The 19,362-nt window shown below is 35.9% G+C and overlaps 1 protein-coding gene across 1 annotated transcript; it reads left to right on the top strand.

Moving 5' to 3' along the window:
* Positions 1-15,711: 15,711 nt before the first annotated feature.
* LOC115980410 lies at positions 15,712-17,584 on the top strand. Its single transcript, XM_031102657.1, has 4 exons — positions 15,712-16,147; positions 16,244-16,299; positions 16,815-17,036; positions 17,234-17,584. Exons 1-4 carry the CDS (start codon positions 15,712-15,714, stop codon positions 17,582-17,584), a joined length of 1,065 nt encoding a protein of 354 aa, XP_030958517.1.
* Positions 17,585-19,362: the final 1,778 nt, after the last annotated feature.

Here is a 19,362-nt window from a genome sequence, read left to right as displayed (position 1 = left end):
AACTCATCAAGTAGCGGAGGATGAAGGCGAGTTAGATCAGCCCGAGGAAGGGTTTTGGGTATTTGACCTAGCCAACCAATCCAAGGATCCTTCTGGTGATATATGTGACCCAGCCTTATTCGAGGCGGAATTGTTATCAGTAGGCACATCTTCTCAAGTCGAGATGGGACTCAAGAGAAAGCCCCCGACCAGCTTATTCGAACTCCTCGAGGGTCAACTAGGGAAGGGTGCCCAGGGAATGCCGCAACCTAATGCTCCTTCCCCACCACCTCTGCCCTAGGCTATCCAGACTAGGTCATCCTCCACAAAGTCACAGCCACAATCCCCTCGCCCCAAACTTCCTGCTCCTCCCCAACCAGTTCTGCCTCCTCGGCCGGAGAGCACTGATTTAAAGAGAAAGAGGAGTCCCAAGGGCAAGGAAGCCATGGATGGGGGAAAATCCCAACCTTCTAAGGAGAGGGAGGAAGCCCTGCGTGCGAAACAATTGAAGATTGGGCACCAAAGCAAGGGTAAGGAGACCGAAGCTCAATCTTCCCAAGGCAAGGGAAAAGGGATCCAGGCCTAATCCTCGCCAAGCGCCTAGCTTCCCGCTCCAATGCTCCACGGGGGTCCACTGTTGGAAATCGTGTCCATGAGGGACCTTGGAGATGGCGAGGGTGGTTATGTGGCAGACGCACTAGGGAGAGCCATGCTGCTTCCCACTGACATGGATGGGTTGAAGAAAATGAGGATGCATGAGGTTTTTCTCAGCACGAAGAGGCATTTGGGCATGGTAAGGCTCTTGAACCCTAAAACTTTATTAACTCTTACTCTCGGTCCGTCATTCACAATGTATTTATCTCCCTTGACAGGCTCTCCAGGCCACCTATAGGATGGAGGAGGAAGTGAGCAAGCAGAGTAAGGTGGTCGAGAATGAACGCTCCAAGCGCATAGAGGCCACGCGGACTCTCAAAACTTCCAAGGATGACCTCGCCAAGGCCAAGGTTGCCTTAACAGAAGCTATCCGAGATAGGGATAGCACCTCGGCGGGTTTATCTAGCGTCCAAAAACAAGCCGAGGACCAAACAAAACGTTTGCTAGAAGCCGAGGATCAGTTGCAAATAGCCAAGGAGCAGATCAGTGACTTAAATAAAAGACTGATCCTGGTAGAGAATGACAAAGGTGTGGCGGAGTACGCTCGGGACGAAGCTATGAGGGTCAAGTAGGAGGCTGAGTTTGCCAGAAATGTGGCTGAGGTTGCCAAGGAAACGACCGAGGATGAGGGTTATAACGCAGGGGTAGCTGAAACCCAAGCCATCCTTAAAGCCCAAATTCCCGGAGTATGCAGGCTTTACTGCTCCCAGGTTTGGGAAGAGGCCTTGAAGCGAGTTGGGGTGGATGCTTTGTCCGATTTGTGGAAAGCGGAGAACATATTCTACCCTACAGCCATCCGTGAGGACACCTCCACCAGCTCCAAGGCCGTAAGCGACCAACATGAGGGAGGGGTCACTTAGTCGGATACTGTATAGGTCGGCGTCTCTCCTAGCCAGCTACTTAAAGAGGGAGAGCTTCAGGATGTGATAGAAGCATCTCAGCGTACAGATCCCGAGGTACCCAAAGAGGTTGCTGAGCCTGTGGTCGGCACTCAGATGCCTGATGCCGAAGAGCCAGCCATACTTGCCCAGCCCCTACAGGCAATTCCACTTGCTGTGGTCCCCAAGAGTACCGACACCGATCCTGCTCAGTCTTCCCTAGAAGGGACTATCCTCCAGGGTATCGAAGCTGATCCCGTTCCGCCTTCCCAGGACATGGCCGATGCAAAATTAAAGAAGTAGAAACCCTGGCCAGGCTTCGTATTTGTTTTTAGTTTAATGATTAACTAGTTTCTTTTTTATTTCGAAAACTTTGTAATCTGCTAGTAGTTTGAACCTGTTGAACGTGTATATGAAATTCTTTTCTTCCTCTTTCCTTTTGGTTACTTGTTAGTTGCCCTTGTCGATACTTACTGTTGTTTATGATTTTTGAACTAATTATCTTAACACGTATGAATAGTTGTGTATGCGACATATTTAGAATCATGTTTCAGAACGTTAGCTCACCTGCACCTTTAGAGCCTTGAACTCATATCAGACCCTCATTCAATGGAGATATAGGCATCATTCGAGATGTCACGTGTAGTGTTAGGTCCTGTTTAGTATCCAGGTTTCTTTAAAGTAGTTGGCTTCCCCATAGGTTTGAGTCCGAGGACCATGCAATACCTTAGTTCTGTCCAAAACTTGATATTCAGGTAGTTGGTTTCCCCATAGGTTTGAGTCCGAGGACCATGCAATACCTTGGTTCTGTCCAAAACTTGATTTTTAAGTAGTTGGTTTCCCCATAGGTTTGAGTCCGAGGACCATGCAATACTTTGGTTCTGTCCAAAACTTGATTTTTAAGTAGTTGGTTTCCCCATAGGTTTGAGTCCGAGGACCATGCAATACCTTGGTTCTGTCCAAAACTTAATATTTAAGTAGTTGGTTTCCCCATAGGTTTGAGTCCGAGGACCATACAATACCTTGGTTCTGTCCAAAACTTGATTTTTAAGTGGTTTGTTTCCCCATAGGTTTGAGTCCGAGGACCATGCAATACCTTGGTTCTGTCCAAAACTTGATATTTAAGTAGTTGGTTTCCCCATAGGTTTGAGTCCGAAGACCATGCAATATCTTGATTCTGTCCAAAACTTGATATTTAAGTAGTTGGTTTTCCCATAGGTTTGAGTCTGAGGACCATGCAATACTTTGGTTCTGTCCAAAACTTGATATTTAAGTAGTTGGGGGAATTAACCCCTCGGCTATGGCGCGGGACCTTGGTTTAGGGGGATTAGCTCCTCGGCCAAGCCCCTAGAACCATCCGTGCTGCTAACGCTACGAAACGCAGCCCCTAGTGAAGAAACGTAGCCCCTAGTGGGATTTTATGCTAAAATACTACACCTGGCTGTTGGAAATGATGTGAGTGATTGTCTCAACCTACCACCTGTGTCAAGACACAAGCCCTTCCCACAGACGGCACCAATTGTAAGGACACAATTCGTAACGACCCATAATAATATTGGGTTCGCACGTAAAAAGGCCCAAACAATATCATTTATAGAGCGTGGGTTTGAAAGGCTAGGCCTTAGTTACCAGACAGTGGTTTTTCGTGGTGTTCATACATAATTAAATCGCGTTCGCTCTAGGAGTCTTTCTTTTGGAGGCAGGCTGGGAGGCTTTGGTTTTTGGCCATTTTTCCCAGCTGCCTCTTTTGGTGCATTAACCTTCACATTATATAACCCTTCCTGGTTGATCTTAGCCCTCCACTTGTTGATCAAGCAGGTGCCTACTTCTGTGCCCCTCCCATCAGCTGTCACTCCTTGCTTTCTGTTAGTTGCGATGATCGAAGTCACCCTGTCCAGGCGTCTTTTCTCATTAACATGGTCAGGACGCTGGCGGGTGCATTTAATGCGGAGGGGACGTATTTACCCTGAACCAATTTCGCACCGTACCCCCACGTGGGTCCCATTCTACTCGCATCTCCTTCATGGGGCTTTTTGGTGGCAGCCATCATCGAGACGTTGCTCTTCCCCTTGAAGTCCTAGAGTGCCGAGGACAGGGTCACCCTCAGCTGTTCCATTCGACACTTCGGCCTTTCCCCATTCGTCCTCGGCAAATACCCTCCTCGGCATGGGCCCCGGGCCCTAATAGAGCGTGGGCCGGATCATAAATTCCCCGGCCCCACAACAACCTATTACTTATGATTTGTAATAAAAATTTTGTGGACATAACATTTCTCTTATGAAAAATGTTAAAGGCATCTTGTTGTCGTCATAATATTTTCAAAACTGTTAAGGTTTCAATTCTTTATAAATCAAAGTAAAATATAACAAAGTTATAAAAGTATTATGAAAATGTTGTGCCATTCTTTGTATTTCTAAAAAAAAAAATTATTTGTCAATTTTTGTTGAGCCAAAATTCACTGTTTCACAAACAGTTTTATTAGGGTTTTTTTTTTTTTTTTTTTTGTATTTTATTTTTCCCTTTCGGCACCATTTTAAGTAAAAACTCATAATTTAACACACACACACACACACAAAAACAAAAAGAAAAACTTAGGATTAAAATATTTTTCATCCTTTATGTTTGGGATAATTCATAATTCCTCCTTAAACTTTAAAATCAAGCAATTTCTGACTTAATATTTTGGAAAAGAACAAATATGTCATATTGTTATTCTCTCAATTAAACCCTAATGAAAGCTTATGCTTCTTAAAATATTCCATTGTGTAATGTCTAAAGTATCCCACTAAATTTTAACATCCCAAAAATTTTCTTCACATATTTTGAACTTTAGATGGTAGTAATTCTTAGAAAGTTGGAATGGTAATTTAAGGTATTTTATTTCCTTTCCTTTTGTTATCTTTTATTTTTTTTATATTTATTTTTCCTTTTCTTGCCTAAAATGGGTGTTCATTAAAAACTAATTAGGCTAAATATTACACCTAGACTCATGTAGAATGATAAAGAAGAAAGTATGAATGACAAAATTTTCATTGTGTACGGTTGAAGATATTTGATGAAGAGTTTGAATTATAGCATATGACATATAATTCATTGCGAAAATTTAAATGTTGTGACAAAGTTTTAGTAAAACTCGATTGCTGATTGTTGGAAGATAATGGTATTTGTTATTATTTTTAGAAGTTTTTAATGAGTAGATATTGCATTTAGCAAATAGGTATCAAAATTCTTATAAGAATGAGATTAACTTTGTATGACATACATTTTTTTTTTTTTTTTTTTTTTTGTATATAGTTTCATACTTCTTCAAATAAAAATTCTATCTTAATTTTTTCACTCAAGAGATAGCCTATGGCTTGCATGTGCCACCCATACTAGTTTATTATAACGTGGATATGGATTAGATTCTAGACTCAAAAACTTCTATTTTGTTTTTTGTTTTGTTTTTTTTTTCTTGAGAGGAACAAAAACTTATAGTTTTATTTTTATTTTTATTTTTTTTGAAAGGATCACAAGCTTCTAGTTTTATTTTGGTTTGTCATACCATACTGACAATCAATATCGAGTATGAAGGGGTGTGTTTTCTCTTTAAAAAAAAAAAGTATGAAGGGTTCTGAAACATTAAATTTGGTAAATATAAAATGACTTATTTGCAACAAAGATAAATGAGGTTTGTTAGCAGTTAGCACCACTTGATGCAGTGTAGGCATGTAGAAGCAAAATTTATAACACACAATTACTACAATTCTTCCACGAAACCTAAGATCTACAAGAACACTAGGCAAGTAGGCAAAATAAAAGAGAAAACCTCTCTAGCAAACTTTTATTAATAAACACATAATATTAAACCACCACCCTATAAAGAGTATATATAGGAATAGAAGTTATCCTACTCCTTTTAGGAAAAGAATTAATAAACCTACTTCTACTTGATAAAAGAAAAACAATCTACCTAGGAAAAGAAAAAAAATTAAAATCCCAATTCAACTAGGAAAAAGATTTTAATTCAACGTAATAGAGTAAATAAATCCTAATTCAAATAGGAAAAGAAAACAATAAAAAACTCTTCGTTTTTCATAACGTAATTTGCATCATCCTCCCTAGGTTGGAAGAAACTCGTCCTCGAGTTTGGAGTCTAGATTGGAATTCTCTCCTCGATATGGAACAAGTTGCTTAACATTGAAGACGTCAGATGTATGCATATGACTTGGAAGTTTCAACCGATAGGCATTAGGATTAATTTTCTCAAGAATTTCCAAAGAACCAATCTTTCTAGCAGCTAGTTTGTTGTACTCTCCCACAGGAAAGCGATATTTGGTCAAAACTGCCCAAACAAAATCACCAATCTCAAATTCTACTACTCGACGTTTCTTGTCAGTGACTTTTTTGTACTTAGCAGAAGTCTCCTGTAAGTGCTTAGCAGTAGCCATATGAATTTCTTGAATTTGTGTGATTAAATCCTCAGCTTTCACATTGACACGCTTCAAGTCAGGGATAGGAGCCATCAAGTGGTGCGCATGGGTTGTAGCCATAAGTAAGAACAAAGGGACTGAATCCAGTGCTATGATTAACAAAACGGTTGTAAGAAAATTCTACCTGGTACAAGCACTAATCCCATGATTTAAGATGATCACTCACCAAGCTCTGAAGTAAATTGCCCAAGGAATGCTTTACCACTTTTGTTTGACCATAGGTTTGAGGATGATAGGCACTACTAAAATTAAGTGTGGTGTTAGCCAAATGCCATAAGCAACGCCAAAAGTGACTAAGAAAATGCACATCACGGTTTGAAACAATTAATTGTGGCAAGCCATGGAGGCGATAGACCTCTCTAAAGTAAAGTTAAGCAACACTAACTACATCTGAGGTCTTCTTACAAGCAATAAAGTGGGCCATTTTGGAAAACCGGTCCACAACAACAAAAATTGAATCGTTACCTCGTTGTGTATGCAGTAATCCCAAGATAAAATCCATACTGACATGAATCCATGGTTGGTCTGGTATGGGAAAAGACATATATAGGCTAGCATTGGTTGTAGTGCCCTTGGAAACTTGACAAATACGACATCTCTCAACAAACTTAGTAATCTCCTTTCACATGGTTGGCCAAAAATAAGAGTCTGTCACAAGCTTCATGGTTTTATCATGTCCCATATGGCCTTCATTATGCAACTCTTGAATAACCCTTAAGTGTAGGCTACTATCAGGAATGCATAATTGATTCCCTTTAAAAAGGAAACCATTGTGTATAAGGAAGTTAAACAGCTTTCTTGTTACCACATCATTCAGTATAGGGCCAAAGTATGGGTCACTAGAAAGCAACTCACGAAATAAATCAAACCCCAGCACTTTGGTTTGCATTGTGATGAGCAAATAGGCCCGTCAACTAAGAGCATCTGCCACTCTATTCAATGCTCCGAATTTATGCTTGATGACAAAAGAAAATTGTTGAATATAAGCAACCCAATTTGCATGTCAAGATGAGAGCTTGTCTTGATTATTGATATGCTTCAAAGCATTATGATCAGAATAGAGGACAAACTCATGATAGGTCAAATAAGAACTCCAATGCTTCAAAGTGCAAATTATTGCATAAAATTCCAAATCATAAGTGCTGTAATTCAGTTTTGACCCACTTAACTTCTCACTAAAGTAGGCCACTGGTTTACCATTTTGACTAAGAACAGCTCCAATTCCAACCTTGGATACATCACAATGTAACTCAAATGGTTGAGAGAAATCAGAAAAAGCTAGAATAGGCGATGTAGTAAGCTTTTCCTTGATCTACTGAAATGCCTTTGTGGCTTCAGTTGTCCACAAAAACTTACTAGCTTTCATGCAATCTGTAATCAGTTCCATAATGGTGCTAAAGTTAGGAATAAACCGCCAGTAGAATAAGATCAACCCATGGAAACTACGGACCTCATGGATTGTGGTTGGTATCTATCCTTAGATACCACATAACCAAGAAATGAAAAGGCAAAAATCACATTTTCATCCCTACATTTTCACGCAATTCCTACTTTGGTCCCTATCTTTTATTTTCATCGCTTTTACTCCATATCCTGAAAAACGCATCTCGTTTTTGTCCTTGTCGTTACATCAGAGATGAAAAATACACACATGGCGAACGACAGAATTAAAAAATATTTAAAATGTTTTATTTTATTTTAAAATAAAAAAAAATTTTAGTTATCATTTAATTATTTTAATAATAATTGTTCTTCATGTTCTTCCCCCAAGAACATGGTTGCCTAGAATATAAGAAATTCAAGATTTTCTTCTCTTGCATTTTCTTAGCATCCAAACAAGCAAAAACATATACAAAACCATGATCGAACTTAGATACTCTAACACAATCAACTAACAAAACCCAAAACACTTAATAACAAAAAAAAAAAAAGAAAAAAAAAAAAAACAAAACAAAACCCAAAACACGGTCTGATCAAAAACAAAATACTAAAACTCAAAGCCAATCATCATCAATAAAATAAACCAAAACACAATCATGAGGTAGTAAGATCAAACCACGGTGACCATCTGGGTTTAGAGAGAGAGAAGATCAGATCTCAGTCAAGGTCGGTTTCAGCCATGGATCTTCAACCATGGGGTTTTGGCCATGGGTCTTTAGCCATGGATTTAGAGAAGATGAACATAAAATTTAAAACCTAGAAAATTTGAATTCAAACCCAAATTGGCCGAAACACAAAACTCAAAACCATATTTCAAACCCCCATACCACCAAATCATCAAACACAAAAATAAAACCCATATTTTCGGCCCCCAAACACAAAACTCAAAAACCAAATTTTCTTATTTTTAGAGAAACCAAATAGAAATCTCAAATCCAAACCTTAGAGCCAAAACCAAACCACTTGCAACCTCAGATTCGAAGCTATCAAATTCAAACAGAATCAACCTCAGACCAACCAAAACGTAATCAACCTCAGATTTGCTGCTTCCTTCTTTCTCATGTTTGCTTGGGGTGTGGATTTGAGAGGACAAGGGAGAGAGGAAAAGAGAGACAGAGAGGATGGGATTGTGTGGGTTTTAATGAAAAGGAGAGGATGAAAGACTGAAAATTAGGAAAATGTTGTTCTTGTATTTAAATTTGGGTTTTTTTTTTTGGAGAAACATTTGGGTTGGTATTTTTGTTGTTGTTCTTCTAGATACACTTAGATCTTGATTCATGTGGTTTTTGGTTTTTAATTATGTTTTTATTTAGTTAAAATTGATAAATTAGTTTTTTAAATTTAGATGCTGATATGGCATTTTTTAATGCCAAATAACATTTATTTATTTATTTTAATGACCATGTTAGCTTTTAGTGTGCCAACAGTGCGTTCTGTTTGCCACTTGTGCATTTTCTATCTCTAATGTAATGGCAAGGACAAAAACGAGACGCATTTTTCAGGATAAGGAGTAAAAATGGTGAAAATAAAAGATAGAGACCAAAGTGGGAATCGCGTGAAAATGTAGGGACAAAAATGTGGTTTTTGCCAAATAAAAAACTATTTGTCATAAAAGAACATTTGTCTATGGTAGCATAAAATTTCTCCCTACGTAGAACTATGAGTACCTCTCGAAAATGTTGGAGATGTAAATCAATATTGGCACTATATATCAAGATATCATCAAAATAAACTACAACAAACTTGCCGATGAAGGGGCGAAAAATCTAGTTCATAACACACATGAAGGTGCTAAGAGCATTAGAAAGTCCGAATGGCATTACTAGCCACTTATATAACCCCTCACGTGTCTTGAATGCTGTCTTCCACTCTTCACCAGGATGTACTTGAATTTGATGGTACCCACTTTTTAGATCCAACTTAGAAAACACTGTAGCACCACTCAACTAATCAAGCAAATCATCCAACCGAGAGATAGGGAATCTATACTAGACTATAATTTTGTTGATGGCACAACTATCTATGCACAGTCACCAAGATCCATCCTTTTTGGGTGTGTGAGTAAGGTTGGCATGGCACATGGACTAAAACTCTCTCTAATGTGCCCTTTTAACAACAAACCCTCTACCTATCTTCTAAGTTCTTCATGCTCTTTTGGGCTCATGCGGTAGTGTGGGCAATTAGGTAGATTAGAACCTAGGAGAAGATCAATTTGGTATTGTATATCTCGAAGTGGCTGTAACCCCTCAGGTAGAACATTAGGAAATACATTTGCAAATTCATCTAATAAAGATTTCACAACCCCTAGTATTACACTACCCTTTGAACTCTCCTTTCCCAACAATACAAACACCAATCCCAAATCAAACATTTGAGAGCTCTATACCCCTCTCAAATGACTCTACCTACAAGAAGGTTTTATTTTTGGTTGATGTGTCAATTATCTGCAAGTTGGTCACAACTTTGAATTTTTTTTGAAAAATATTATGTTTAATTATAACATTTTCATAACAAATCTTAAGTTGTAGGTTGTTATCGGTGGATAAAAAAGTAATTTTTCTTAGTATTTTCCATTTAATGTACCAAGACAACCATTATTTTCTTAATGCGAAAGGGCAACCATCTACAAGTTGGTTTATCCAACAAAAATTAAAAAAAGGAGTTCACGACGTCACATTAGTCGGCTTTTTTATTTTTCATTTTATTATTTATTAATTTTTTTAATTTGGGGTTTATGTTTGTATTTTGAACTGTACTTTAATGCTGTTATCTTAGAAGAGTATTACTTTTATCGAGCCAAAAAAAAAAAAAGAGAGTACACCATTCTATTTCCCAAAATTATGTTCACTTAGTTTTGAGTAATGCTAAACGTATGAAGAAGTTTCACTATTTTTTCTCGAAATTTTATTGAGATGAAAATTTTTAATTAGTACAAAATTGCTTCCATATGAATTTATATCCAATCAAACAAATGCGGGCTCAAATTAAACTTTGTGTAATTGACTCTTACTATATTTTTTCGTGGATGGAACGCTGTAGCACATTCTCTTGCTTAGTTTTTAAGGGTAATTATTTCTCCCAATTTATTTGTTTGGATAGAAAATATACCAGCAGACATTTTTTATGTTGTTCAAGCAGATTTGGGCTCTTTGATTGAATGAAATTGATGTCTTTCTTCTCAAAACTCAAAAGGAAAAAAAAAAAAAAAAAAAAGCAATTGACTTATATATTTATTTTTATGGATGAAAATTTAATTAATTAATTTGTAAGATTGGCCAAAGTATAATTTTATTTATAAAATGGGAGATTTTAAAACCTCATAGAAAATTAAATTAATAAACTAAATAAGAAAAATAATCTAAATTTACCTTAAAAGAAAATGTAAGATATATATTTTTTTAACTTAAAGTTTGGGATTGTTTCATTTTGACTCTTTAATTTTTAAAATTTTCATTTGGGTCATTTATATATGTTTGATTTTGTTTTTATTTTCGTCGTGTCCATTTCTATTAGTACTCTAGTTAGACCTGGTGTTATATGAGTGTTGTGTTCTAATGGTTGTTTTGTATTTGACACTTAACATTTAAAATAAATAATTAAAAAAAATCAAGCCCAAATTTCCAAAATATAATAAAAATTAAACATAATTAACAATCGACTTTTACCATGGATTTGGGAGGGAAGTTGGACTTGAACTTGGCACAAACAATATACCCACTGATACAATGAGGCCTAGTCACCTTGCCTTAAATGCACTGATAGTGGGTAAATTAATTATTTAGCAATTCTAAGCTTTGTGACATGCCTTAATATGTTTAATACTTTTTATTTTTAGAATAAAACTTAGGTATAGTACCTTAAGTATTGTTCTTTAAGTTTCCTTCTTAAAATTCAACCATGTGGCTATTTAATTAAAGATTATACTTTCATCCTATAAGAAAAAATCAACATGACAAAATTTTAAAAGGAGAACAAAAGAAACAGCACTTAAATACTGTATTTAAGTCTTACTTTTATTTTTATTAATGTGAGAATAGTATTCACTTGCCATTGAACCCAAAAAAAAAAAAAAAAAAAAATCAGTACTCCTTTGTGGGATTTAAATCCAGTGTAATAGCTTATAATTTGATATGAGAGAGAAATGTTAAAAAAAAAAATAGTGATAAGAAGGTTTTTTTTTTTTTTTAGAAACCAGAGTGATAAGAAGGTAGAAGTTAATAGTTTATTTATTTATTATTTATGCAAAAACTAAGATCAAAAGCGTTTTTAATCTTAGCCTTTCCATGTGGTGTTGCATAGTGCAATAACTTGTTCAACGGATTGAAAATTTTTGCTTTATGGCGTAATGCTGAGGCACCAACGGTGTTGGGAAAAAAGTAGAGGCTCTCATACCATGTGAATTATTGTGAAAATGGCAGAATATTATTACTAGGGTTAGCAACACTTGTATACAATGTACAACTTCAATCTAGAAACAACTAGACCTAAAATCTAATTAAGCCAATAAATAAATAAATACATTATTATTATTAACTATAGAGTTTAATGGTTGGCCAATAGGACATGCATTGGAAGGTCATGAAAATCAAGGCTGAGTAGGTAAGAAGAACAACACTTTGGACCTTTGGTTAGTAAGGTGGATAATATATATGAAAGTTCACTTGGTGTGTAAAACATTAGTGAATGTTTAGATCCCCAATTTTAAAAATACCAACACAAGCTTATACTTAAACAATATATGTGCGGAATATGAAATATAAACTATACCCAAATTGGTAAAAACACTCTAAACCAAAATTAATTACAAACACAACAGTAATTAAAATGAAAAGAGTAGGAAAGAGAGATGCAAACACAAAGATAACACCGGCATATGTTATCGAAGAGGAAACCGAAGAATTCAACGAAAAATTTCTCCGCCGCCCTTTAAGTGATAAAATGATCCACTAGAAAATTAGTTGGGATACATGAATAGTAATAGACCTTCCAAACCTAATCTACTCGATGCACTTAAACCCTCCAAGCTTCTTGCTCCAACAAGGTTAAGCCTAACCTTGTCTTCTCTAACTTACCGAATCCCACAATAAGCTCATTGCATCAATCAAAATGAATTGGTCATCTCTGAACTGCTTCTCAAGCACTAAATAATCTTCTCACTGATATGGGTATGGTGAGATAAGGATTTGGCTAAAGATTCTCTCAAGTATATGTCAATGGAGAGGGTGAGAGTAGAGGAATTTGAAGAATCAAAAGTGTATAACATTGTGGATGAGTCAATCTTGTTTTTCTCTAGGGTTTATTTCTCAAAATTCTCTCTAAAAGTTCTCTACATTTTGTGGGTATAAGGATATTTATAGTAAAGTATGTGAGGGAATGTGAAAAGTCATTTTTTTGCAAAATAGGGGGTTTTGGCGAGTCACTCACGACTGGGACAAGTTGCGAGTTCTAGTTGCCAAATAACAGAATGGCCAGACTATACTTTTTGTCCTATAGTGATCCAGTTGTACTGACCCTTCAACTTCTTGCATGCTTCACACGTCTGCCCAGATTCTGGCGAGTCACTACTTGTAAGTCAGTCGCGAGTTCCAGTCGGGTGAATGCTCTTCATGCACACTCTTGATCAATTCTTCACACTCTCTTACACACAACCCTTACATTATTTCCACCTAAATACAGAGTTTCTAATTGCCGAATTACAAGCAAATTTGACACGGAATAAAGTCAACACATGGTTGAATAAGTAAATTCAACCTTACAATATATATATATATATATATATATATAATAGGCACATGTGAAGTGTTATTGATATAGTCCTAACCTAAACTCTTAATTATCTTTTCAAGGATTCTTAGGCTGCATCGGATTGGTGTGTTCCCACCTAGTATTTGCGATGATCGATGTATCAATATGAGGTATTTGTGACTTGCTTGGTGCACGTGCGAGATGTCATGATAGGTATTTTGTGAGATGAAAAGTGTTTTTCTGCTTTGTGTGCATCAGGCAGCTATAATCTGGCAATAAGGCTCTTGCCATGGTCAAGCAGCCAATGCTTACTGCGTACGTGGCAGCCATGGACGACCTGGTTACTTACACTTACATGCGAATGGACAGTCAGTTACTGTTGAAAGAGACCAGAGAATAACACATAATCCACATGAATAGATTCAAGATAAAATAACATCCTCTCAGACCATCTCTTATAATGGTTTTTATCAAATGGTTCCAGTTTAGACATGTCAGGTGCAGTGGTCATATTTGATTATTAAGTAGAGCAAATCTCTTCTTAGATTGTGGGAAATATATGAGACTAATTAACAAAACCAATAAAGTAAATTCAAGAAATTAGAGAAAACTTATCGATGATAGAGAGAGCTGAGGCGTGGAACTCAATCTATTGTCTTAAGAAGTGATTTTGCCCCACTGAATGTAATTTATCCTTGGTGCAGAAATGGCTCTAGCGATCACCCTTAGGATTCAACGGCAAGTTATGGTTGTGTGCACTCACAAATAGGGATGGACCTACAGTAGGGCAGGGGCCATTGCCCCCCCCCCCCCCCCCCCAAAAAAAAAGAAAAAGAAAAAGAAAAATAACTAGTATATTAAATTTTCATCCTAATACTCCCCCTCTCCCCTCCCAATTTTTTTTTTTTTAAAAAAATTGGTATACGAATGTAATCTGAAAAAATAACCGACAAACTCTCATACAAAAATAAAATTAATAAATAACCAGCAAACTAAAAACTACAAAATAAAAAATAAATATGGACTGAAAACCTAAATTACAATTTTTAAATTTTTACCCTAACCTCACTCTTCCTCCACTCAACCTCATCAATGCCTCCATCAGTGCTGCTATTGCTGTTTTTTTTTTTCCTCATATCAGATCCAGACTGTTGCTTCTCCTCAGATCCTTGATCACAGTCACACACGAGTCTGGTAAATCTAAGAAATTTCTCTCCTCTCTCAAGGGTTTTTTTTTTTTTTTTTGGTCTTTGCTATATTGCTCTACCTTAGCCGGTTAATCTATCCTCTGCATTTTTTTATGAACTGCGGTGACTGTGTTGATTGTTGTATTTGTGAGTTGTGGCCTTTTATGGATTGGTGTGTTATGTCATGTGTGGACCATAGACTAGTTTGTGTTTGTGGCTTTATATTGATTACTGTGTAATCGTTTGTGGCTTCTTGTGATTGTGTGGGTCGGTCTTAGTGCTTGTAACTTTTTTTTTTTGGTTTTATCTATAAAGAAATAAAGTGGGACGATTAGGACAGTAGGACGTGAGTACTGAATTGTGATAGTTAATTTGTGAGAGTAGTCTTTGGTAATCACTGTTTTGTCATTTGTGAGTACTATTAACTGTGATTTTGAATTTGTGAGACTAGTCTTTGGTAAGTCATAAGTGACTTTTTTGTGAGACCAATTGACCAAAGTCTTTGGTTTGATTGTTTTGGTTTTATCAAAATTTTGTCTTTGTCACTTTGTGTGATATGGCTAATAATAGTAATATATATATATATATATATATGAACTTGTGGGCTTTGTCTTTGTCACTTTGTGTGATGTGGCTAATATTAGTAATATATATAAACTTGTGCTTGTCTGTTTGTGATTATTTTGGTTTTAGAATTTTTTTTTTTTGGTTGAGAAATCTCTTTTTTTTAGTTGGTGTATAGAACTACGAAATATGGAAATAATGAAACATTTAAAAAAAAAAAAAATTTGTAGATCATGAGTAAGTCCACTACAATATTAAATTTTTTCAAAAGAAAAAATCAAAATAATTCTGAAGTCATAGCTGATGATGCAAGATTGCCAACCCCTAGCGTTAATGTCCCAGTTTCTGAAAATCTCCAAACAAAAGTTCCAAATGTCACCATTGACAAAAGTACAGGTTTTGTGCATGATCCTGGAATGCGTAAGCAAATATGGGAATATGATGCTAATGAACGAGATGAAATTTGATGAGCTTACATTAAGTTTGGTCCATACCGACCTAAACTAGATGAGTACAAGAAAACTAAATTTGGAAGTCATTTTCGTAAATTTAAACATTCATGGTTTGCAATTAAGGCATTTAGTACATGGCTTGAAAATTCAACTAGTAAAGATACTGCTTTTTGTCTACCATGCTTTCTCTTTGAAAAGCCAATTGGGAATTCTGGGAGTCATTTATTCACTAAGGACGGATTTCGAAATTGGAAGAAAGTTAATGATGGAAATAATTGTTCCTTTTTTGAATCATATGGGGAAAGAACCTAACTCTTTTCATAGAGCTTCCAAGAAAGCCATGACGGATTTGATGAACCAGTCTCAACACATACAAAAGGTACTTGAAAATTTCAATTTTGATCAAATTGCAAGCAACCAATTGTGGTTAAAGGCCTCAATTGATGTTGTCAAAGTGCTTGCATTTCAAGGACTTGCTTTTAGAGGACAAGATGAAAGTTCTAATTCAATTAATCGTGGGAATTTTCTTGAAATATTGGATTTGGTGGTATCATATAATGAATATGTTGCAAAAGTGATAGAGAAAACTCCCAAAAATGCCTCTTACAAATCACCAAAAATTCAAAAGGAAATCTTACATGTATTTTCAAACAAGGTGAAGAAGGCAATTTGTGAAGAAATTGGTGATGTAAAGTTTTGCCTAATTGTTGATGAAGCTCGTGATGAGTCAATGAAGGAGCAAATGGCTTTTGTTATAAGATTTGTAGACAAAGATGGTTTTGTTCGAGAACTTTTTTTGTGGTAGTTCATGTCCCCGATACTATGACATTATCCCTAAAAGATGAAATATATCCTATCTTGCCACATCATAGTCTGGATATTCAAGATATTTGAGGGCAAGGATATGATGGTGCAAGCAATATGTGAGGTGAGTGGAATAGATTAAAAGCTTTGGTTTCAAATGATTGTCCATATGCTAACTACATTCATTGTTTTGCATATTGCTTGCAATTAGCATTAGTGGCAGCATCAAAAGAAGTTATTCTTGTTCAAAGTTTTTTTAATAGATCATCTATTGTCAATGTTGTTGGTGCTTCATGCAAGCGTACTAAGCAACTAAGAAAAGCTTATGCTATTCAAATTGCATATTTTGTTGAAATTGGTGAGCTTGAAACTGGAAGAGGACTTAATCAGATTAACACATTACAACGGGCTAGAGATACTCGTTGAGGTTCTCACTTGAGATCGATTTCTAGCTTGGTAAATATATTTAGTCCAACATGTGAAATTTTACTTAAGAACATCAGGGAAGGAAATACTACTTCCCAACGAGAAGCAGCATACTCATGTTATCATGCTATGATTTCTTTTGAATTTGTGTTCATTTTGCATCTCATGAAAGAAATTATGAAAATCACTGATGCACTTTGTGAACCTTTGCAGTGTCAATCTCAAGACATTTTAAATGTGATGAATTTTGTTTCATCCACTAAAACACTTATTCAAAAATTCAAAGATGAAGAGGGGGATAATTTACTTACCACTGTGAAATCATTTTGTGAGGCACGTGACATAGATGTCCCAGATATGAATGCTCGTTATGTTGAGAGAGGAGGCCTAGCTCGTTATCAACAAGATGACTTCACAATTGAGCATCATTATCAGGTAGATATTTTTTATTTTGCAATAGATTCTATATTACAAGAATAAAATCATCAATTTGGTAAGCATGCGGTGGAATTGCTTAATCTTAGTTCAGCTCTTGATCCTAAAGAGGCACGTGAGTCTTTTAGAAGTATAGACATTTTGTTGTTAGTAAGCAAGTTTTATCTGAAAGACTTCAAGAAATGACACTTTTAAAGGTAGAAGTTGATCATTATGAGTACAATGTAGTTCAACATCCAGACTTCAAGAAGCTATCAAGTATTTTTGAGTTGTGCCAATGGTTGGTAAAAACCCGAAAATCATTATTTTACCCATATATTTATAGATTGATTACACTTGTGCTTACTCTTCCAATTTCTACTGCAACTACAGAGCGAGCATTTTCAGCCATGAATATTATCAAGAATAGGCTTCGCAACAAGATGGAAGATGATTTTCTAATGGACTCTAAGATTTTGTACATTGAGAAGGAGATTGTTGCAAAATTTGGTGCAGAATCAATCATAGACGACTTTCGAGACTTAAAAGAGTGTCGAGTTTCATTTTGATAAATATGTTGAAATGTTTAAAAAACACTTATTTTGTATGTTATACTTTGTCAACATTTTTATAATATCAAAATTTTTAAGAAACACTTATTTTATATGTAGTATTTTGTTGAATATAAAATAGGTGTTAGTTTTTATTTTCATTAAAAAAAAAATTGTTTTAAGCTTTGGCCCCCCCCTATGTTCGAATCCTGGTTTCGTCCCTACTCACAGACCAAAGCTTTGAACTGTATTAATGCCCACAGAAATTGAAAGAAGAGTAAAACATAGAATTGTGAATTTTGTTGCTATTTCATATGTATTAAGAGACATCCTTACCTCCGTTTTTATAAGTGTATAACATGGTTGACTAACACATCTTTGTAAATTTGCCGTGATAAACATCCCCCTAAAATTTCTCCTTTTAAACTTTCTTTTCATAGCTATAGAATTAAAGGTTGATTGTTTTGCCTATGTATTTGTGATTGTGTTGAGGCAAAGGAAAGAGCATGTTTTAAGGTTAAAATAAAGAAAAGATGAGAGAAATTGGTGGATCAAATGATCTGATGATAGAAGAAATTATTAGAACCTACGGGAGGACTGTTGACTTGGTCCTTCCAAGCCTTACCAACCAATAAAAACATGACAGATGTTAAAAAAAGATGAGTCAACTTCCATTAACTACATTTGCAAAGAAACTTAACTCTCGGTTAAAATGCAAAACTAAACCCACTAGAAAAAATCAAACCCATTATCTTCTTCTTTCTTTTTCTCCCTCTCTCTATTTCGCTATTTCCCCACACTGTCTTCTTAGTTGAAAATTAAAATCCCTAGAAGTCTTGGCCGTGGAGTGCAACACAGTGACATGGTCAACAGACGCCACAAGCTCCAGAGCGGCTAGTTTTGGTATCAGATTCGATAGGGACTTGAGGATTTCAGTGGTGGGGAGAGACAGATTTGGAGTTTTGGGTTCTTTATTGAGATGGAACCCATGCCCACTTCAATCTCAACATTGATTGTGATGATGAGATGAAGGTGTAGAGTGAATTTTTTTTTTTTTTTTTTCATCATGGTTTTATTTCATCATGGTTTTATTTTAAGAGCAAGGCAGCAACAAATTTGTTGGAATTTGGGAGAGGAGATTTTTTGCATTTGAGTGTTGCTTTTGCATGTTGCTAGGTTCTTTGATTTGAAAGTTGTTGTCATTATTTATTTGATTTTATGGGAAACGTTGTTGTCATTTGTATAAGGGAATGTGAATAAAACATCAAAATCATTATCCCAAAATTATCAAGGAGGTCTGAATTACTCTAACTAATTCAAATACTTGCTTTATGTTCATTCTAAAGGCATACACCAAAGATAAGGATATGGTTTTGTACATATCACTAACTTTGATTGATTTTCATTTTCTTTTTTCCAAATTAACAATATTGAAGAAATAGCAAAGATTGATGTTTGAAAGTTTGAATCAAGATTGTATCAGTTATATTCGGTTGTGGGTTTGCTGCTGGCTTTGAAGAATTGGTTTTGATGCGAATACTGAAATAGAGTTAGGGAGAAAAAGAAAGAGGCAGATTGCAGATAAGATAATGGGTTTGATTGAAATTTGTAATTTTGCTGATGAGTTTAGTTTGCTTTTTAACCCAAAGATAGGTTTGTGTAGTTAGTGGAAGCTAACTCATCTTTTTTTTTTAATAACTGTCATGTTTCTATTGGTTGGTAGGACTTGAGAGGACCAAGTCAGTAGTCCTCCTGTAGGTTCTAATAATTTCTCTTGATGATAGAGGGAGGGGTTT

Source organism: Quercus lobata, chromosome 3 (genome assembly GCF_001633185.2).
Source record: "Quercus lobata isolate SW786 chromosome 3, ValleyOak3.0 Primary Assembly, whole genome shotgun sequence".
Taxonomy (NCBI): Eukaryota; Viridiplantae; Streptophyta; class Magnoliopsida; order Fagales; family Fagaceae; genus Quercus; species Quercus lobata.
Note: the sequence above shows the minus strand (reverse complement) of the source record. Positions and strands in the feature narration are given on the sequence as shown.